The sequence below is a fragment of the Schistosoma mansoni genome, chromosome 1, assembly GCF_000237925.1.
Source record: "Schistosoma mansoni strain Puerto Rico chromosome 1, complete genome".
Lineage (NCBI taxonomy): Eukaryota > Metazoa > Platyhelminthes > Trematoda > Strigeidida > Schistosomatidae > Schistosoma > Schistosoma mansoni.
In genome coordinates, this window is record NC_031495.1 from 13,829,784 (window position 1) to 13,853,689 (window position 23,906).

At 34.4% G+C, this 23,906-nt stretch overlaps 1 protein-coding gene across 1 annotated transcript; it reads left to right on the forward strand.

Annotated features, from left to right (window-relative positions):
* Nucleotides 1-1,570: 1,570 nt before the first annotated feature.
* Smp_141270 (subfamily C14A unassigned peptidase (C14 family)) lies at nucleotides 1,571-22,362 on the forward strand (the record flags this gene model as incomplete). Its single annotated transcript, XM_018793335.1, has 6 exons — nucleotides 1,571-1,780; nucleotides 10,440-10,873; nucleotides 12,101-12,747; nucleotides 16,891-17,030; nucleotides 21,535-21,936; nucleotides 22,072-22,362. The coding sequence occupies 6 exons, from the start codon at nucleotides 1,571-1,573 to the stop codon at nucleotides 22,360-22,362; spliced, it is 2,124 nt and encodes a 707-aa protein (XP_018647858.1).
* Between the last annotated feature and the right edge of the window lie 1,544 nt (nucleotides 22,363-23,906).

The window sequence follows — 23,906 nt, forward strand, 5'->3', positions numbered from 1 at the left end:
TCCCGTCGTCTTATTGAACTCTAGTCAAGTCAGGATGTGGGTTTCGTACTATTTTGTACTCATCAGCCTAACACACTTCTATTCTGATGTTGATGTTGACACTGTGACTCAAACCTATTACTTTTGACTCCGAACACTCAATGTGTTATCTAATAAGCTATCGAGTCCAGATAAACATTTAATTTTTGATAATTCGGTTTATCTCAAGGTTGATATTTTTGACTGAATTTTGATCGATTTTAGCTGGAATATGAGCATCTTTTATGAAACTTGTGGTAAAATGTTCAAACTGAAGTAATCAGCACTGAATGAGTTTCGATTATATTCAATTATGCTTCAGTCTATGAAGCCATTGAATGCTGAAATGATTGTATCAAGGCATGGAAACGTTTTATTCAAGGGTTGGTGGGATAATCATAGACTATGAGTGGAGACTACTTGTAACATGGTTGAGAATGATAGATGTATTTAGTCTTTATCTTTATCTAGATACTGAGTTTTAGTATTACTTCATACTTATTATTTCTTATTACCACTTATTCTTTTTGAACTTATTGTGTTTGGTTGTCCCTTGTTACTGACACTCATTAGTTATACCTTTACAATTTACTTGTGAATTTTCTATCCCCAAAGTGATACGAATTGAGATTACTTGGATCGGTGGATATTCGATCGAGCTCCTAGAGTGTTTTTGATTGACTGGACTTCATTCGGTATTGCGATAGTAACAGAAATGCTTTCGTACAAACGTAAAAGTGATACACTACGATACACCAGTTCATTTAGTTGATATTAGTTTGAGAAGAGTAGACGTTTGATGATGTTACAATGCATGTTTAAGGCACTCGGAATACGATCATAGTTACTTTAATTCAAAATTATTCCATTTAACCAAGTTTGTAATATCTTATTTGAAGTAGTATACAACTGTTCTTAATACTGATGGTATGGAAGTAAGTTTCATCACGAAATAACCTTTTGAAAGCTAATGAACAATAAACAATTATTTCGTTCGATGAGAATATCATTTATGGTTGACCTTTGAGTGATGTTAAAGTGACCTTGAGAATAATTACCTACCTAAGAGATGGTTGTAAATTAGTAAGAGAAATTACGATTACAATTTAGAGTTAGATGTCAGGGTTAGTAATTGTTGTTAGTTCTTTCACCGCGAATGGACATCAGCTATAAGGTCAAAATACTATTTCTCCGTCTCGTTTCTACGTTTTCAATGGTGGTCTAACATTCATCGATTCATGATCTCAATCAGAAACTTAACAATTTCTACAACTCCACACTGATTATCGAGATTTGTTAGTGTTCTCAACCTTCTTTAAAGCTGAACACACAATAATACCTGATTGGATAATACAGTAATTGCCGGTAAAAACTCTAAAACAAATCCATAATTTGAAAAATCAATAAACAGTATAGCTCTTAACGAAAATTCCTAATCTTAAATAAGATATTGTACTCAACAACCTTTGGTAAATAACGTCTTTATTTAAGTATCGCTTTGTTTTAGTTTACTACATTGCTTAATATCTCAATCAATCCAAGGGCCATCACAATGCAGAATAACGGACATGATGAAGATATCGTTATATGGACAAAATCACTACATAAATCAATAAATAGTCTAAATATTCATCAACTGGAAGATATTTTAGTCAAATTAAACACAACGAAGGGATTGGAATTTGCAAAAAATGTCATAAATCATTCGATTAATGGAGAAAATTCAGTTTATATCGCTGTAGAAGCTGGATTTGATCAAGCGGTAAGAACAATTTATTAATGTACACATAATTAGGTGATTTACAATTCTGTTTGTCAAACTGGAAGTTAGAACTGGACAGTTTGACCAAGAACTCAACCTGTCCTTACATAGAGAAAATTCATAGTAAGCGTGATACTGTATGAGATCTTCAAAGGTGTTCTATTGATTGAAAATGTTTTTCTTTATCTCAGATTTCTTTGGTTAGGGGTTCGTAACAAACTTTTAACTGGACGATGCCTAAGAATTAGAAAATTTTGATTTTTCAATTCTGCTTTCAATTTAGACGGCATTTTAAAAGCAATGGTTTGTGTATGGAAGTCAATCTTCAATTTTTTTAAGTTCCATGGAGTAATTCGTTTGAATTGCGTATATCAATTGTTTACATTAGCAGCAATAGGATTTGTATATTTGGTCTGTTCATTTAAGGGTGCCTGAATGTCAAATGAGTTATAACGGTTCTTAGCTTAATCCATTTATTTTGATCATAGTTAGCAGATATTTTCTCCAATATTTAAAAAAATAAGTAAGAATAACGGTAAAGGAGATCTGTGACGCGATTATTCATTTCGAATGCAACAATCATCACCGAACTATTGAAAGCCAGGGTGCACTGGCGAACTATCTCATCATAGTTTGAGGCACCTCGACAACGTGTACAAAAATCCTATGTCATTAATAATCATGAGCTCACCAATTACTAGCTTAGAAAAAAAATGGAAACCCCAAGTTTAATGTTGAATTCTTGCCAAGTGCATGATATAAACTATTGAGGAGTTCCAATCTTGAGCTAAATACCTATTTAATCATGACTAGTTTTCACTGGTTCTCCAGTTGCTCTCAATCAGAACTGGAAAGTTTGATTCACTGAGTAATACAGATCTTTGTATGTAGTTAATGATATTGTAGGGCCAGTGAAATGTCACTGAACCCTAGCCAAGTCATCCGGCAGTCGGGTCACTAAATATCGAACAGATCATCGATCTCCGTCAAGGTCAAGGACAATCAACGCGCATTGGTTAATCATACGCCATGGACTGGCCCATGCTGCAGTGGTTCTAATTTCGCTTGTATCTACTTTAACTAATATATTCCTGTAATGACGTCCTTTGTGTTGTACAGTCTTCAGAGCATCCATGGTCCCTTAATACGTCGAATGGGGTAATCCACGTTAGATGCTGACCGCGAGGTGTGACTTGTAGCAAGCCCATTCAACTGCTGTATTTTTTGTGTGCTCTCTGTAATCCTAACATTTAATCCACTGTACGCTTTATGTGTGAGTCTGATTGAGCGCATGTCTGCACATCAATCCTTAATCTGTTCTCTCATTGGTTGTAAACAGGGTCAATCAATAATTTATCCACAATCCATTAACACTCATAACACTCATATATATGGATTTTTAACACACACACATCCACTTGTTTTCCCGGTGTGCTTGCTGTATGTACGCCTGTGGATTTTTACCGAGCTTCAACAATAAACTATCTCTACAACTGGTGTTCAGGCTTTTGAATAATCTCGAGTAAACCCGTAATTCTACTAGGAGATTTAGCCTGCAGTAAATAATCAGTTAGCGGGATATTATTTATTTGATGGAGTCAGATATAGAGGAATTAATCCTCTACAAAATTGGTGAGCCGTATTTTGAACACGCACCATTCTTCTACAAAGTTGGTGAGCCGCATTTTGAACACGCACCATTCTTCTACAAAGTTTGTGATCCACTTTTTCAACGCGCACCATCTCTCTACACGTCTGCTGCATATTCTCTAATCATATCATAAAGAACTTCACATTGGAATTACCGTTACAATTATTAACAATTCATTGACAGTCATAATATATTCATTCATAACATTGTCCCTTTGGAATTATATTGATATATTCTCATATTTGTACCTAAAGTGACAGTTTTTTATTATTCGGTGAGTCTCTCATTTATATTTCTTGTTGTTATTGATTATTTCTTCATACTGTATATCTCAATCCACAGCTTATTATTATTGCTACTGTTATTATTTCTTTGTATCATGTCACTCGATAATTCGCTTAGGCTTTCATCTAAGTCTATTTCCGTGGGTGCCATCTCTGTACCTTTACCTGTTTTTAATCCTCGAAAAGCAGAACTCTGGTTTGCACGCTTAGAAAGCTTTTTTGTTACAAACAGAATCACAAGCCAGAACACGAAATTTAGTTACGCAAATTCGTTGCTGCCGGATGACGTTATTGAGCAAGTGCCTGAAGTCATTTTTAAACCGGATCCTGACTCACCATATGATTGCCTAAAAAGAGAGGTCATACGTGTTACGTCTCTTTCTGACCAGCAGACTATCGATCAATTTTTAGCCAATGTAGAGCTAGGTGATAACACACCTTCCCAATTAAAACGCCACATGACAAGTGTTTTAGGGAATCGTATAGTTGATAAACGTCTATTATATCAATTGTGGCTCAGACGCCTCCCACAAAACATACAGCAGATACTCGCAATTGAAGACGAGGATGTCGATTTTGACAAGTTGGCAGACATAGCCGATCGAATTTACGAGCGAACCAGGACTCACTCGGTATCACACGTACAAATAAACTCAACCGACGAGATCGCCGAGTTACGACAAACAGTCGACGCCCTCACTAAACAAATAGCTCAGCTCCAACTTTCGAATGCCTATCACTGCAAGTGTAGAGGAAGGTCCAGAAGTCGTACACGTCGTAGTCCAAGCACCATCCGACATAACATTTGCTGGTACCATAAAACGTTCGGTAAACAAGCTAAAAAGTGTATTTCTCCCTGTAATTTTGCAAGCACACGGAAAAGGGAACATCAAGGCCGACAATTAGTGACGACTGCGGTCACCGGCCACAACTCACACGAGAGTCGTTTGTTATATGTCACGGACAGAAGAACCGGAACACAGTTCTTAGTCGACACAGGGGCAGAGGTTAGTGTAGTACCACCTACTGCACTCGAGAAAAAGACACCTGACCCCATACTGAAACTAAGAGCCGCGAATAGATCCGAGATCAAGACATATGGTAAAAGACATTTACAATTGCATTTCGGTCCTAAATCCAACTTCTCATGGAACTTCATCATAGCTGATGTTCTTGTTCCCATAATCGGTGTTGATTTCCTGCAATCACATAAAATACTTGTAGACGTTAGAAACCGGAAACTGGTACTTGCCGATCACAGCAGCGTAATCAAAGGAATTCTATCTAATGAGAAGTCTATACATTTATTGGTCAAACCTCATCGCGAGAAAGACAAGTACGTCAATTTACTTAAACAGTTCCCAGACTTATTAAGACCGTGTTTCAAACGTGACAAACTGACACATACTGTTGTACATCACATTAAGACAGAGGGACCGCCAGTATTCGCACGTCCAAGACGCCTTGACCCCTCTCGTCTGGCTCTCGCAAAGAATGAGTTCAACAAAATGATAGAGTTGGGTATCATACGTCCCTCCGATAGTCCATGGGCATCACCGCTACATATGGTACCTAAGAAAAACTCTTCTGAGGTTAGACCTTGTGGCGATTACAGAGCTCTTAACAGCAGGACTACCAGATAGATATCCGCTTCCACACTTACATGACTCTACTCACAGTCTATCTGATGCAAAGATTTTTTCAAAAGTTGACCTCGTCCGTGCCTACCATCACATCCCAATTCACCCGGATGATGTTCCTAAAACAGCCATCACTACCCCATTTGGGTTATACGAATTCGTTCGCATGCCTTTTGGATTGAAGAATGCTGCACAAAGTTTCCAACGTTTTATTGATCAAGTCGTACGTGGCTTACCGTTTGTATGTGCCTACATAGATGACTTATCGCCAGCAAAGACGAAAACGAACATTTAACTCATCTAAAATTGCTTTTTGAGAAGCTAAACGAGTATGGGTTAACAGTCAATCTCGATAAGTGTGAGTTTGGAAAGCGATCCCTCACCTTTTTAGGCCACTTACTCGACAATCAAGGTATTAGACCGGTTCCTGAGGAAACACAAATCATTAAAAATTACCCCTTACCTGATTCCTTCAAGAAACTACGACGTTTCCTTGGAATGATCAACTTTTATCGACGTTTTATTCCGAAATGTGCTGACATAGCGAAACCGCTAACGGATTTATTAAGGGGACGCGCCAAACCACTAACAATGACACTGCAAGCAATTCAAGCTTTCGAGCAGTTGAAAAACGCCCTAAGCACTGAGGCATTGCTGGTCCCACGGAAGGTTAACGCACCTTTAGCAGTAATGACCGACGCCTCTAATGTAGCGGTAGGTGCTGTACTTCAACAACGCGTCAATTAACAATGGCAACCCCTAGCATTTTTCTCAAAAAAGCTAAGTGCGACGCAAACAAAATATAGCACATTCGGTAGAGAACTGTTGGCCGTCTATTTAGCCATCAAACACTTCCGGTATATGTTAGAAGGCAATTCTTTTACAATATTTACTGATCACAAGCCGCTAACTAAATCCTTGATGCAAAACCATGATAAATACAGTCCACGCGAAATTCGTCAACTAGAATTCATTTCGCAATTTGCAGCTGATATATGCTATATAAAAGGCATGGAAAACGATGCAGCAGATGCGCTATCTAGATTAAACATTAATACCTTCTCAATCCATGATATAAACTGCCAATATATTACAGTAGAAAAAGCTGGTAAACATGCTACTGTTAGCATCGACAGAATAAAACCAGCGTTTTCAGAGCACATCAAGAAGCAGACAACGAAATCATGCAAATCCGCATCAAAGCAAGCACTACACAAACTACCTGTAACAATCAATACTTCATACGGAAGTTCAACGGCTACAGAAACTACAACAAGATCAGGTAGGAGAGTACACTTTCCGAATAGGAACGTAGCAACAACCATACTTATCTAGCCCAAATGCTACAAATCGTTCTCTATTTTTATTAACTGTTCTTTATTGGCCCCACGGATTTTCATTATACTTACTTTTAACTTCATGCAATCCTTATACACATACATAAAACGTTTCAACACACACAAACTGTTATTACAGCTTCACGCTTACTCATCACATCGGATTGTACATTTATTTTATAAACAATTTTTTTTATCACTTTGTCGAACATAGATGTTAATAAAAAAAATCTTTTTTTATGAAAAAAACACATCTACGTTCTGGATGGGAGCTTATGTAGCAAGCCCATTCAACTACTGTATTTTTTGTGTGCTCTCTGTAATCCTAACATTTAATCCACTGTACGCTTTATGTGTGAGTCTGATTGAGCGCATGTCTGCACATCAATCCTTAATCTGTTCTCTCATTGGTTGTAAACAGGGTCAATCAATAATTTATCCACAATCCATTAACACTCATAACACTCATATATATGGATTTTTAACACACACACATCCACTTGTTTTCCCGGTGTGCTTGCTGTATGTACGCCTGTGGATTTTTACCGAGCTTCAACAATAAACTATCTCTACAACTGGTGTTCAGGCTTTTGAATAATCTCGAGTAAACCCGTAATTCTACTAGGAGATTTAGCCTGCAGTAAATAATCAGTTAGCGGGATATTATTTATTTGATGGAGTCAGATATAGAGGAATTAGTCCTCTACAGACTTTAAAGTTAGCTTGTTCGTTACACCGTTCCCGTTTAACTCAAGTAGGCCCCCCAATCATTAGACATAGATCATCAACGTTGATGGTCTACAACATATTTTCTTCCTCTTTCTTTTTCCAGTTAGCAAAGTATTCAACCTAATTTTGTGTTGATTATAACTGTTTATTCATTCATATAAGAGTTTTGTTGAATTCAAGAAAATAATAAAGAGAAAGTTAGAATTTCTCATCTCTATTTATGGAGGTTAATAGTTCTACTATTGAATATATTGTAGTTCTATCCATTTGTGTGATATTCCTTGTTATTACAAACTTTCTAAACACATATCGACTATTGTTGTTGTTACTAAGATGGTTGACGAACCCATTGCCGTTTACTTTTATAAAGACATGATAACTCTTTTTTAAAGTAAGATATTTCAAACAACCAACAATTTATACTGAATGGGATAATAAAAAACATCTGAAAACCATGTTTCTTTTACTCGAGAGTTATGGATCAGTAGTGCATGAATTCGATTTTTTTATAACAAATACATTTCTTGGTTTATACTGAAAATTTTAGTCTAAGAGAATTCTTAGTATTTTGTCTAATATGTTGGTACACATTAGCTAATAGCTACAAAGTCAACAAATATACTTCATGCATTAAGGTGTAAATTTTGTTATGATTACTCTTATATGTCATCTTCAGTAGAACATGTAGATTATTCAAGATGTTTTACAAATTTTTGGCTTTCTAACTAGAAACCGATTTTGAATAATGGTGATGCCATACATGTTCATAAATCTGCAAGGTATCTGTTTCTCAAAGTTTAATAGGTATTCTATATCTAGCATTCTTTTTCTTTCCTTTGGTGAGTGAATACTGCACATGAATGCTTAATATTCACTCAGGATTTCATTTCAAGCTCCAAGTTCATAATTTTTGCTTTTTTTTATACTCAACAAGTTAGAATGATCTACAGTAGTATATATATAATGCTCTTATATGTAGCACTGAGATATTAAATGAATGGTGAGATGCTAAAAAAATGCCATATATTGCACTTTTATTGAACATCACAAAAGGATGGTTATCTTCATGTGAATAATGTAGTTTGTTAATTAAGTGCAATCAATTGAAGAATATCATTAAAAGAAACTAGAAATTCATTCGTATTTCGGAAGACTTCACTTGGGACAACTGATATTAATCTTTGAAGATATAGAATCATTACCCGATTAGTATTATTTTATTGTTCTATATTACATACATACATATTAGTGTAAAGCTATGACAAAATTAACTGAAAAGAAACTTCTACCTTTTTATTTGCCCTGTTTACCAAATGTTTAAATGAAACTTTTCACTATACAAAGGGCATAAGAAATCAACTAGAAACCATCTATACATAGATGGTTTAACTGATTATTGATATCAGTTCTGCATATAGATTTTTTTTTCTAAATTGGTTATTTTAATAACCTGACCTTAAAATTCAAAATTAGTTGAGTAGGTTTCTAGATTTACTGATTAATTATTTATTTAGTTATTAAGCTTTTGAAACTATGAAGGATAAAACACAACTATTACTATGATTATGAATTGTAGACTCTTTTTGTTTCTGTGTGATAAACGCTTTACGCTGTGCAGTTTAAGGGAACAAAGTAACATTCAAACTAAATTGAAATGAGAACATTTATAATAATTAAGAGTTTAAATGGTTGAAGTAAATCATCCATGATACATTGTAAAGTCAGTTTTAAATTAGCGTAAAAAGAATTCCAGTGTTTATACAATGTTGATTTGAATAATCAGCTTTGAATAATGAAAAGGAAAAAAATTTAAACAATTTATTTATTTTACTTAGTATGGTATGGGTTGTATGCTGGAAACTGGAGCTTTAAAATATAGAAACAACTATCTAACACATAGGTATCACTACCAAGTTTTGATTTGATAATTTTGAATAAATTGAGCATTGGGTAGATTGTTATAAATAAATTAATATATTTGTAAGGTCTCATTGAATAGAAAAATTAGATTTCCTGACGTTTCGTGACTCTTTGAAGAAGTGGCTTACACTGGGGCACGAAACGTCAGAAAATCTAATTTTTCTACTAATTTGGACATTACAAATATATTAATTTATTTATCTAACACATAGATCATTTTAGTATAGTTAACCAGAACTGTTAAATGCAAAAAATATCCCCGTTAATGTTAATATTTTGTTCAAAATTACAATTCCACATTACTGGATACTTTGTTTTTTCCAACTTTACCTTTTCAAGTACTGAATAGATTTGAAATATTTAACATTTCACTAACATAAGCATCGTTGATAAACAAGGAGGATCGGATGCAGATGTAAAGGCGAGGATTGGCAAAGCAAGGGCAGCATTTCTACAATTGATGAACATATGGAACTCAAAACAACTGTCAACTAACTTCAAAGTGAGAATCTTCAATACGAACGTCAAGATAGTCCTACTGTACGGAGCTGAAACGTGGAGAACTACTACATACATCGTCAAGAAGGTACAAGTATTTATAAACAGTTGTTTACGCAAAATAATCAACATTCACTGGCCGGATACTATCAGCAACAGCGTTTTATGGGAGAGGACAAACCGGCTTCCAACTGAAGAGGAGATTAGGAAAAGAAGTTGGAAGTGGATAGGACATACATTGAGAAAATCATCAAACTGTATCACGAGGCAATCCCTACCTTGAAATCCAAAAGCGAAGTGGAAAAAGGAAGGCCAGAGAACACATCACGCCGGGAAATAGAAGCAGATATGAAAAGGATGAATGTTAACTGGAAAGAACTGGAAAGGAAGGCTCTGGACAGAGTTGGATGGAGAATGCTGGTGAGCGGCCTATGCTCCTCCACGAGGGGTAACAGGCGTAAGTAACATAATCATTCAGTCTTTTCAGTTTGAATTATGTTCTAACAGGTTAGTTTAGTATACTATTTGTCCTTAGTAGGCTTCATGAGTATGTATAAATTTCATTTTGTTTAAAAACATGTTTGTTCTAAATAATTTTAGGTTAAACAACTCTTGAATACAGATATGGTAAATATTATCCAAAGAAATCCTCAGAATAATTGGACAAGTCTTCATTTGGCTTGTTATTTGGGACTGGCAACAATAGTTAAATCGCTTTTAAATTGTAACACATCCAATAAATTCATACGAATAAATGAACTGTATCAGTTAATATGTATGCAAACAGCTGAAACTGAATCAACCAGTCAGGGCACAGCTTTACATTTGGCGGTTTATTCCAAAAATATAGAAACAGTAAACCAACTATTACATGACGTTGATCTAATAAGTAAATGCTATGAAAGTCAATGCATTGAAAATGGGAAGCAACCTAAAGAAGCGATGAATTCTAAGGGGAAGTTATTCGACGAATTCTGTGTACTGACAGATAAAAATGGAAATACGGCACTACATTGTGCAGTAATGGATAAACTGTATGTTCATTAACTTACCATTTTTTAGTTTGGAATTTTTAGTGTTTAATTTATGAAACAATCACCGAGGCACGATTGGAAAACGAAGTGCTGCTTGAACATTTTTAATCCGGATTTGTGATTGATATACTGTTTTGAAGCTACTTTACATAGTAAACACAAATATTATGGAATGAAGCCAGTTTTAGGTAGCAACATGAATATAATCACTTAAATGATAAAGCAGATTCGGTCAGTTATGAGAAATCTGGAATTTTTACTATCTTTTAGGTAGAATCAGAGATTGTGTTTAATAAGTTATTAAAATACTTATCATAGTTAAACACAGTTTAAGAGAAGTGAGAGATGATTGCGTAGCTTATTGTGATTTATAATTGTCAAGTAATGCATACCTCTAAAATACACTATTGTGTGATAGACTTTCTTAGATTTCGGGCTGGAAAATATCATCATTTTTCTTAACGTGCTGAATTATCAAGTCAGAATAATCTTATGATTACGGTTTTCAGTAATAATAGGTAATTTAGGGAATCTTATGAACTTAAGGAAAACTTATATTAACATTTAAAATAAGTCGAAGGAATATTAAAATCTAGAAAATCAGTAGTGGTTCGTTGTACCATTCTGGAGTATCAATATATCGAATATATTTAAATATATTTTAAGTATACTCTAAGACATTTTTACAAGTTTTCCATCTATTTGCAGTGTATATTGCCTGGTAAAGATCTGATATGATAACATATGAGACGGTCTACGATATTTGTATTGAAACAAAGCTCTACACTAATCTATTGGGGATTAGTAGACAACACTATGTTAAATAATTCTTAGTGCTGGCTGAATTTTATCATTATTATAAAGGGTTTATGAAGAATGTGGATTTTTTAGATTTTGTCATCAGGTGACCTTAGTTAAACAACCACTGAAAACCTTGAGACTCTGAACGGTCATTTCATCCTAGTATGAGACTCCTCAGCAGTACACGTCTACAACTCCAGCTGTGGTTGAACCATGAACTTGTAGGACACGCATCAAAAGCTGAACTTTTAGACTAGTAGTTCGCAATTCAGTTTAAATGTCAATAAACTGACTGTTTTATGTTTTGCAAGTTTAAATAATTATTTGACTAATTTAAACTTCTCATGTAACCTAACTAATTAATTTCAATCAGAAATATTTGACCTGACTAATTAAAAAAAAGTTAACCTACTTTTATTTTTTCAGTTACGATATAGTGAACACAATCTGTAAATATCATAACAAATCAATTCGTTTACCCAATAAACATGGATATACATGTATTTATTTAGCTAAAAATGTATTAAAAGATGTAAAAATGGTATCATTATTAGTTAAATATTCAACTTCATCAATAACTTCAGGTAATCCTGGACACCATTCATTCAAACAAAATAATTCAATTAAAAGTGCAAGAGTTTCATGTATGAATCAGTTAAATAAAAAGGATAATAAGAAATCACATTCTAATCTTATTAAAAAATCAGAAAATAATGGTAATTATAAGAAATTGAAGAAGTTTAAATATCCATTGAATCATTTAACAATTGATCAATTAAACAAGAATTTGAATTCTAAGTATATAATTACTACTAATAATAATAAGAAGAAATGGTATGCCTATTCATATGAAGATGAAGAGAATCATTCTGTTCGTACATTATCTACAAAAATTTCATATTTATCAATGCAACAAAAAAGTAAAAAGTCATATAGACCATTTAGTGGATTATCTGGTAATCGTGTAGATTTGAATGAACGTGAATTCAATAGAAATTCTCGTCAAAATATTGAACAAAGTCATATTGAGAATATCTATTGTGGACAAAATAGAAATAACTCAATACAATATAGTAAGTGATATTAACTTTAATTAATCAGCTATTACATATAACGTTCTATAGTGGCTAGCAGTGGAATCCAGGACGCGCGTTTCGTCCTATTTGGGACTCGTCAGCTGGATGTACTTGCATCTCAGAGTTGATGTTCACTCTGGGACCCGAACCCAGTACCTTTCACTTCAAACGCTATCGCGTTATCCACTCAGCTACTGAGTTTTGATAGCCACTTGCTTGTGCAATCGGGTGACGTTTAAATTAACTTGGTATTGTTTGTTTGAATCTTCCTATTGATTCTACTGCTAGCCACCATCTATCTTTGCTTATAATGCTTGTGAATTCAAGCAATATCGAGGCAATACGCACAGTATGCACATATGCCAATTAGAGACCGACCAGTTGCAGTCCTAAACATCAATGGGAAGATTCAAACAAACAATACTAAGTGAATAACGTTCTATAGTTTCCTAAGTTTAGTTAATTTGTTCGCTATTTATTTAAGTAAACACAGAGTTTAGTAACATCAGTCTTATACAAAGTAGTCCACCATTTTATAAAGGTATTCTGTTTTGATAAACTCCTTTCTCCCTATTCTATATAGATTTTGGTTTTACTTAAGAAAACTTTATTCATCGAACGTTTTTAACAATAATCATGCATATTCATTCATTTAGAGTTTAAAGTTATGAAATGATGAATATTATCTATAGAATTTATAAAAGAATGCTTTAGATAATGATGTATCTTTTCGTAAAATCTCAGCGAATGAATTTGAAGTAAATCCAACGTTTCGCCTGACAATCTGGTCCGAGCTTTTTCAAGGAAATATATATTCTGCAATCACATCAAATTATCGAAGAAAATGTATTTCCTTGAAAATGCTTGGACCAGATTACTAGACGAAACGTTTGATTTACTTTAAATTCATTCGCTGAGATTTTACAAATATATTATTCCCATTTAATGTCTTACATCAACTCGTTGCCCAAATAATGTGAAACTATTCGCTCTAATTTAGACGAAAGTTCTTAGATGTATCTTTTCTTTTGGAATATTTAGTGGTAGACATTTTATTGTCAGCTTTGACAAAATGGTAATGAAAAAAAATATTTTTAATAACAATTTAGTAAGTAGACAAAAGTATATATCCAAGTGACTTGGAACTTACTTACTTACGCCCGTTACCCCTCGTGGAGGAGCATAGGCCGCTCACCAGCATTCTCCATCCAACTCTGTCCAGAGCCTTCCTTTCCAGTTCTTTCCAGTTAACATTCATCCTTTTCATATCTGCTTCTATTTCCCGGCGTGATGTGTTCTCTGGCCTTCCTTTTTCCACTTCGCTTTTGGATTTCAAGGTAGGGATTGCCTCGTGATACAGTTTGATGATTTTCTCAATGTATGTCCTATCCACTTCCAACTTCTTTTCCTAATCTCCTCTTCAGTTGGAAGCCGGTTTGTCCTCTCCCATAAAACGCTGTTGCTGATAGTATCCGGCCAGTGAATGTTGATTATTTTGCGTAAACAACTGTTTATAAATACTTGTACCTTCTTGACGATGTATGTAGTAGTTCTCCACGTTTCAGCTCCGTACAGTAGGACTATCTTGACGTTCGTATTGAAGATTCTCACTTTGAAGTTAGTTGACAGTTGTTTTGAGTTCCATATGTTCATCAATTGTAGAAATGCTGCCCTTGCTTTGCCAATCCTCGAAGTGACTTGGAAACCAGTTATTTTACTTGTTAGTAACTTTATAGTCATATGGTTATTTGTTCATTCCTAATTTAAATATTAAACTCTATGAAAATATATCGATTAGTTAATGATTTAAATTGTATACAATAAGTAAAACTTTGACAATGGAATGTAAAAGCACGATATTGATTATTGAGTAATTACCTAAATTTAATGGAAGGACATTGAAAACAGATATATATATATATATATATATATATATATATATATATATAAATACTTTTTCGTTGATTGTATCAAAGTTCATACCTAATAGAATCAATCAACTGTTTGTTATATAGATTGATTTTCAGGAAAAAATGATTGATTTATCAATTATCTAAAATTTATAAACAATAGATCAATTAAAGTGTTTATATTCAATAGTTGTTTTTCATATTGATAAAGAAATATTTTTTTATTTTGATGGAGTTTTGTTCTCTGAGTTAGATGGTTTAGTCGTGGAGCTTTCATTGTTCTTATGAACGACGTTATCAGCACTGTTTTCAGTTACTAAAATCAAGAATCTATAATATACCAACAAAAGTTCAGACTGTCATTGGTAAACAAATAGTTCATACCTAATAGCACTAGGTTTAATTTTACTAGCCGTCACAGAGGCAGATTTCTGCAGTATCTCAAAATAGGCTTAAGAAATTTTCCAGTGTTTTCCACTTCCCAATAGCTCGTCAACCGAATTCACTTTATAATAAAAAATGTTTTTAAATTGGTAGATCTTCATAAACCCCTCAGTTCAGTCATTATGTGAGATGACTGAAGTTAGTAGCTATGACTGAAAGAATTTTCAAGGAAATGCAGAAAAATATTTTGATTTAAAATTTTTGGGCTAACTGATGTTTATTTGTCAGTTTAGGAATGTGGAGATAGTTGAATGTCATTGGAATCTCCACAACCTTATACTAACAATTATCGCGTGCTCGCTAGTGACTAACTCTGAGAGTTTTCCGGGTTTCTAGATAAAAGCCGTGACCAGAGGAGATAAATTGTGTCGGGTATGAGTAAGGTACCCATCAAAGACAATAGGAGATAATCGCGCTATTGTGGACTGACTGAAGTTTAATGAATCGGCTTCCGAGAACTAAAGCGGAGCTTCCAGAAGCCCTAAAGGAGCAGAAGAGTTTCCATCCAATCGAAACATGATGGAACTCTCTAGAATATCAACGTGGCATGCTACTATTGGGCAGTAGCATAATATGCCTCTTTGCGCATTGACCGAATCATAATGTTGATTTAACAAATGCTAATATCTATAAATACCCGTGATTTTCTGTACATTACGATTCTTACCAACTAAAAACTTCTCCAGCTTTTCTTATATCTTCTGACTTGCGACCGTTTAACGTTCGAGTGTCGTAGTCGTAACTGTATTCTGCGTTATTCAAGTAGCGAACCTAACAGTTAGATTTGTGCGGCACTGTATCCCAACTCAATGGTCTTGGCATTAAACGTTCGCTCACGTAACCGAAGGTTCTGGCTTCGACTTCCGCATGCAGGGTCGTGGATGTGCACTACTGAGGAGTCCCACACTAGAAAGAAACCGCTGTCCAGTGCTTCCAGATTTTCAATAGTGGTCTAAATTAGATCGGTTCATGATTCCGATGATGTTTATTCATTGAGATTTACATATCATATACGTATTGATTGTACATTGGGTTACTCCTAACACTAAACTCATATCATATTGACAGTACAGAAAAAAATATTTATTAGAAATACTAAAGTAAGATGAACTAACCATGCAGGTACTTTTACAGTGTCTTTGGAAGTAGAACACAGAAACAAATTGCCAAGAGAGTGGTTCATCAAAACTTAGGCCGGGAGTAAAAATAATAGATACCTGACGAGAGGAAATTTAGTGAAGAGTAATGAACATTTAAGATTAATAAAAAGAAATGACAAAGTGGTAAGAGATATAATCGGTGTTTTAGAAATTTAATCATCCCCAAATAATCCTCTATCTCAAGTGACTATCAATGATACTTTACAATGACATATTAATTAGCTTTGATTAGTTAGTTGACTGAGTAAAATCTGATTCTGGACTTAATAATACTTAATAGGTTTAAGCTATACGAAGTGAAGTAACCGTGGAAATAGTTCATATTTTTTAGACCGGACAATATGATTTAATCTTTTAATAAAACACAATTATTTTATCACCTTTAGTAAGCGATTGGTTATATTAGTAGAGAGTTTACTAGAAAAACCCTTGCTTTATTGCTTCCACAAGCTATTAAGTTTGAATTGGTCGTAAATCCGAAGCCAGTCGATTTTGACAATTTGTTACATATATTTTCAAATGCTGTCATTGTTTGTGTATAAATACAAACTTTTGATTCATGGTGAATTTATACGGTGTATCTTATAAATCTGATTAAATTCCCTTCTCATACTTTTTACAACCAGACGGCTCAAATGAACCATGTCTTGCTACTTGTAAAAATGATATTCCTTTCGCTACTACACTACAAAATAACCTGATATTACAGCCTGAAAATATTGATCAACTGGCTCATCAAAAGAAAAAAGAGTCTGAAGACAAAAATGTAAGTTCTAGGATAGTCATTATTTTTTCAGTTTTATAGACTCCAAACAAATCAACACATTTCATGAACAGTGCTGCACTGCAGTTACGGTACTCACTCGATAATAACTAACTCATTCATGTCCTTTAAATAAGTTAGTAGCTACATAAACTCAATAGACAACATTCTGGGAGCTTGAAGTGAAAACAATGAGCTCAAATCTCAATATGGATGCATCAACACAGGGATGAACGCTTATCTAGCTGACAAGTCACAAATAGAACAGAACACACACCAAATATATTATTCAGTGTTTTAGTTTACAGTGGCCTCTCGACGAGTGTTTTTTCTTACTATCGTAAAAACTGTAGGCAAATCAATAATTATGTAGTCGATCAGTTATTCAGAGACCTCAGTTTCTGTCCGGGCAAAACTGAAGTTATAAGGTATTTTTCCAAATTATTAGGTACAAAATTAATCCGTCATGGTCACTCCAGACAGCCTAACGAGTTCTACGTTAATTGATACAATGAATAGATTATGTAATGAAATATTATGATTAATTTTTAAAATGCTGGGACCCTATTTTTCAGTTCACAATTATACCAAAATGATCATGCAACTGAAACACTTGGTTTCCCTACCACAACACTTTGATTTGAAAATGAGATCAACCCCAGAGCTATGAGATTTGTAGTTCACTGAGATCTGTACACAGTCTTATAGATAATTTCACAACCTCACAGTATTACGAAGGAACTTGTTGGGACTCATATATGACAGGTTGTAAAATTCAAAAATTTTAAAAGTAAAGGCAGTTCCTAAAGCTGATTAACACTCATTTACAGCTAATAGTTGGATCAACTTTCAATTTTTTTAGATTTGTCAATTAATTATTAATAACAATGATAATATAACCGATAAAATGGAAACGGATGCACTTACTACTACTGTTACTACTAATACTACTACTACCACTACTACTAATACTATCAATAATAATAATAATAATAATAATAATGACGAAGATGATTCTGAAGATTATTACAAGATGAACAGTACAAGAAAAGGCATTTGTTTAATCATTAATAACATGATGTTTTGGCACTCAGATTTCCAGGTAAGTTGTGATTAAAACCATTTATAATTAATGTTATGAATAAAATATAACTGTTTAAATACATGATTTAATATAGCTTTTAAGATAGAATCTCTTTATTAAATCAAAAATTATAGAATGAATCCATGAAAGTAGAAAATGGGCTATAGAGATATGTAATTCATTTGTATTGGTTGTTTAAAGCTTTCCATTGATGTTCAGGACTGCAAATCGTCAGTCTTCGCAGATTGCTTCACTCACACCACACTTCTTGGTGCCAGTGACTCGGATCAGTTGAAAGAGCTTCCGGCAGTTACCGGAAGCAGCTACTGTTTCCAGCTCATTAGCAGGCTCCGAATATCAGGCTTCTCAATCCGTACGCAAGCTCTCCACAATTTCATTACGCAATTATTTTCCTTTATAGTCAAACTCACGGTCACCTAGAGTAGACCGACGTTCTTCGACCAGTCGTAAGGAGCCTGGAGAAACTAAGTGCTTATAAGCGGGACGTTTCGTGAAGCTGTAAACGACTTTAAGCGCCATTTTTATGGAATCATTCAATTGCAGCCGATACTCATTTAAACTTTTCGGTGGGCTATAGCTAGCCTTGAACCCAGTTCGGTTTGACATTTAGTTGCAACAAAAGCTGCAACCAATTTACTGACATCGATCAATTTAGGACGATAAATTTGTTGGCTAGCGAAACGTAAGATAAGATTAGCACGAACAAGGGCATGATCAAAGTTCAGATAATCACTCCAAAAGGAGCGGCAATCTTGTACACAATCACACCAACAGTAACTGATGGCTATGTGATCAATCCAGGTCCAAGTTTAAGGTTCATAGGGAGGACGCTAGGAAGCACACCGGCAATGACTGTATCGGTAGTTAGTGATAGCCACAAACAAGTTGTAGTCTGTGCAAAGTGCAGTAGATGGTCACCGTTATCTGATCTGCGACCAACAACTGCTCATTGGCCACTCAAACAACTCTCCCCTTTGGTTAGACGTCCGACTTGAGCATTCAAGTCTTCGGCTAGTAACACTATCTGTCGAACGCAATTTCTGTAGAAAAACAGTTAACCGGTAGTAAAACTCACCCATGATAACATCCAGGCTGCAACCTGTCGGAGTGTAGGTGGCGACGACGGGAAGACATTGTTTTTCACGCCGATTTTCTCACTTTAATTGAGCTTTCTAGCCTATCAGCGCAAAACTGACTGTTAATGGGGATCCAGTCAATCAGTGCTACCTAAACCCTAGCGCCTAGTGCAAAACGAACGCCGGCAAAACCAGTAGAAAATGCTTCAGGATCCCCGGATAAACGCACGTGGAACAAGCTTTTCGAAGCGACAGATGGAGAACGAATCTGTAATGCCTCACTAGTCTTGAATACGAGTTTTAATAGACTACAGACATCAATTTTGAAATTTTCTAAAGACATAACTAACCTTATCTGTTGTCCGATCTGTTTTGATGTGCGGAGGTTGAAGGTCATTTTGAATAGTATACGTGGTTTCAGAAAGACTTGAAGTATTCGTAGTGGATGGTATCATTCAACTTTCGACCAGTTACTGATTTGACGTCGTTTAGACAGCATATGGTTTCCACCATAGGTGAGCTGCTGCAGAAGCTGAAAAATAAAAGAGTACACAAAATGAGGAGAAAAGGAAGTAGATAGTTGGCGTAGTATAAAAGAAACAAAAACAAAAGTTATCAGTTATGAGTGAGATTTGCCTGAATGAGCATTAAAGCAAGAGTAATTTCTCCAACATTTGGTTTGTATGAGGTCCAGAATACTGCCCTGGTTCCCAAACCGAATCAGGTGATTTTCTTAGGGGACCCCTCGCCGAGTTGTTGGCCTAAAGGTCTAATCCACAAGGCTTTGGAACAACTTCAGGAGATGCAGTCCCATGGTAGCCCGTGACCAACTACAGGCTCATACGCCATTCGTTCCATCAGGATCCTGAAGCCAATGTGCATCATTGGTTTGGAGTCAGAGTTTTTTAAATCCCCTCCGTATCCACCAACCCGGTAAGAGCGTCGGACATTCGCTCTTCATCCATTCACAATCACTAATAACCAGAAAGCACTGGTCAGCTTTTTCATCCTATCATGTAACTCATTAGCAGTGAAGATAATTAGGCAACGAGCTCCAAGACTTTCAGGGCTCTCAGTTTGTGAATAGCCTTCAAACCACCGAGTTAGTATCTAATGATGTAGATTTCTAGCTTCAGTCAATTTGTGCGTGACACTATGCTATTATCATCCATTACTACTGGGAATATCTATAGTTTATTAAATGCTCCTAACCAGTTCGTATTTATTTATTGAAATAAAAAGTAGATAAATAAGTTACCTTACTGAATTTGTGTGATCTGAGAGAAATTATCCATAAAAGACAGCAACCGATAAGTCATTGGAATTTATGAAGCACTGAACGTGCTTTCACTATATTAGGAATTGACTGAGATTGGAAAATATGAATCATTGCTCTTTGACTTCATGATTAGATGGTATCATCTCTAGCAAGTGAACCGGAATTTTCAAATCTCATAACGTGTAAAGTCACGATTATCGTATCAATAAATAATTTCAGACTAGTTTGAAGTACCCAACTAATACATTTTAATGTTTGAAAATAATTCAAGTTATGCTCTTCTGTGATGAAAAGATTGTTCAATTTAATGTCTTAGAGAAATATTGTAGTCAAGTAAATTCCATCAAATTAGTCATTGAGCATAAAATGTATTTCATACTTATCATTCTTCCGTTCCATTTATTTTCTTCGACTATATTCATGAGATTGAATTTCCACTTCCATTGATATCATTATCATCAGTTCTTTGACTTTCGATCTGTTAATTTCGGGTTATTATTATAAATTTCTTTTCTGTTTAAATCCAGTATAAGTTTACTAACACTCAGTGTGTCAAAAGACAGACCGTTCATCTGTCCCACAATCTATAAATGAGAATACCAGGAAGATCCTCTGAGCTCATTGTACTATTCTGTATGTACAAAACTAGGACATTTCTGGTGCAAAACTGAGTCAAAATTTTGTGATAAAATTACTGTGATTCATACTTGGTAAAAGATAAAACGGTGGTTAATATGACAAATAAAAGTCTGAAATTGAGACAATGTAGCAATACCATAATCCAAGTGTTTAATAAATGGAATTTTAAAATATAAGTAGATTTCACAGAGAATAGCTTTCAAAGTCTTACATTTTCAGTTATTCGCCCATTACTAACAATTGTTGTAATATGAAATGTAACAATTCTAACTGATATCCAGTAGTAGCAGGTCTCACTTTTTGTATATCTCCGTTTCTTTAAGTCACTTTACTATTTGACTGAACTTATACTAAGTATTTCAACGTAGTGATAGTGTCAATGATGTTTTCTCTTCATATTTCTTACAGAACCGTTCTGGGTGTGATATTGATGAGAAGAGCTTGGAAAATGTTTTCGGATCATTTAATTTTCTGGTGAAATTACTTCGTAATCTATCAGCTGGAGAAATACAAGCTCAACTGGAACACTTAGGAAAGAAAACAAATCATCATGAATATGATTGTCTAGTAATATGTCTAATGTCGCATGGAACTATTGGTCGTATATATGGAGTTGATGGAAATTCTTTATCAATACATGAATTAACTTCCATATTTACAGCTGATAATTGTCCTTCTCTAGCTGGTAAGCCGAAATTATTCTTTATTCAAGCATGTCGTGGTGAAGACTACCAAAAAGGCTATGTTATACAGAAACAATCAAATGAAATTACTCAAACTAACAATGATATAACTAATCAAGAGGATAATGTTGATAATTTTATCCAACATCCGTCATCAAATTTAAACCTGAGATTATCGGTTTCCGATGCAAAATTTATCGGTTTCAAATTGGATAATTTACTCAAAAATCCTATACCACTTCATCAAATGAACAATGTACAGTTAATTCCCACTTATGCTGACTTTTTACTAAGTTATGCAACTGTTGCTGGTTTTCGTGCACAAAGAGATCCAACCGGTGGTACTGTTTATATTCAGGCATTATGTAAACGATTACATAACGGATTACAAAATGAAAGTATTCTTGATATAGTTACAGCTGTACATCGTGAAGTTAGTAAACAGCTATATCAGGAGACATCTTTTCAGTTAATGAAAACAAATGGTGAATTATTTCTTCAAATTCCAGAAGTTAGACATACACTAACAAAGAAAGTTTGTTTTAAACGATAAAACATGGAATACAGTTTTCGAAATTCTTGATTTCTATTTACTTAAAATCAATAATAACAGTGATATTGATAGTAGTAATAAAGGATTATTGATTAATTGAGAAAATTTATTACATCTCGGATTATCATTCATATCGAAAAACTACATTTTACGATCCAAACAGCTAAAAAAGTGTACGCACTGATTGATGAATCTCAACAAATGTTTAGTCATTAAAAAGTAGTCAATTGGTGAGAATCCAGACTGTAATCGCTAATTTGAGTAACTAAAGAATAATGTTTACAGTATTAGTAATTAAAAACACAGCTAGCTAGAAGCGCTGAAGACAAATTTCTTGCATATGTGCGCACTATCAACATTAAAACATATTTGGATATCCATGGGAGCATGATGATGTTCGTTGAAAAGACATTCCAAACTATTACAGTTGAAGTATTCAGGCCACAGTTAAGCCGTTAACATTCAGGTTTAATGACTTAGATTCGAACTCGACGTGAACACGCATATGGAAATACACATGTAATGCAGTACACTAAATTGTCAATTTTTAAGAACCATGGTAATGAGAATTCATATGGACATCCTACTTTTACGGAGAGTCAGTAGTTATTCAGAGAACCTAACAGTAACGACTTAGACTCAAAATTCACTTCGGCATGATTGGAAGATTGTTTCGAAGAGTAAATATAAGACAAAATGAACTATAATATCACAGGTTTTAGTTCATATAACTAAGTTTAGGGCGGCTGATATCCGAATATTTATCTTTAAGAAAAATCTTACAAAGGGGAAAGGGCACAACTGTTAACAAAACGGTAGTTAATTAACAGATTTGCCCGATATTAAATAGTGATCTTTATGTAGTGCTCCATACTAAAGTGAGAAATCGATCCACTGTTTTCTGGTGTGGAATTTAATATAGAGCAATATTATCTAGAGGCGAGCCGATCAAAGTCACACTCCCATCCGATACATGGGAATTTATGGTTTCCCAGATACTACAAGTTGGGCCGGAACTTTGCGTGTGCATTTCAAATGAGTTAACTATTTTCAAAAACGTGAGTAGTGTTTTTAAGATGTTTTAACATCAAACAAGAAACAGAATTTGCTTCCTGTTAAGAGCTTAGAGAAATATAACAATACAAAATATCTTTTAAGGAATACAGTAGGAAATCACAAACGTACGACTTATTTTCAATTTGTCAAATCATTTTAAAAACTGCATAATTTATGTACAAAATAAGACTGTAAACACGATAAAAAATTGAAGAGTGTAAAGATTCACAAATACACAATGAAATTAACCGAGAATGGAAGAAGCACAACGTATATACACAGATAACTAAACATGTTTGGTTAATAAGACTTGAGCCTTTCCACAAGGTGTAACAACAAATAAACAGTTGAAAGTGACTTAAATGTATGTGTATGTGCATGTATTTCAAGTTATTAAAGTTTAGAAAATAATGAAATGTGGAAAATCAAGCATAATAAGAGAAAATAATAAAGTTATAGACTTGACGTGAAAGAGGGAAAGGAAACAT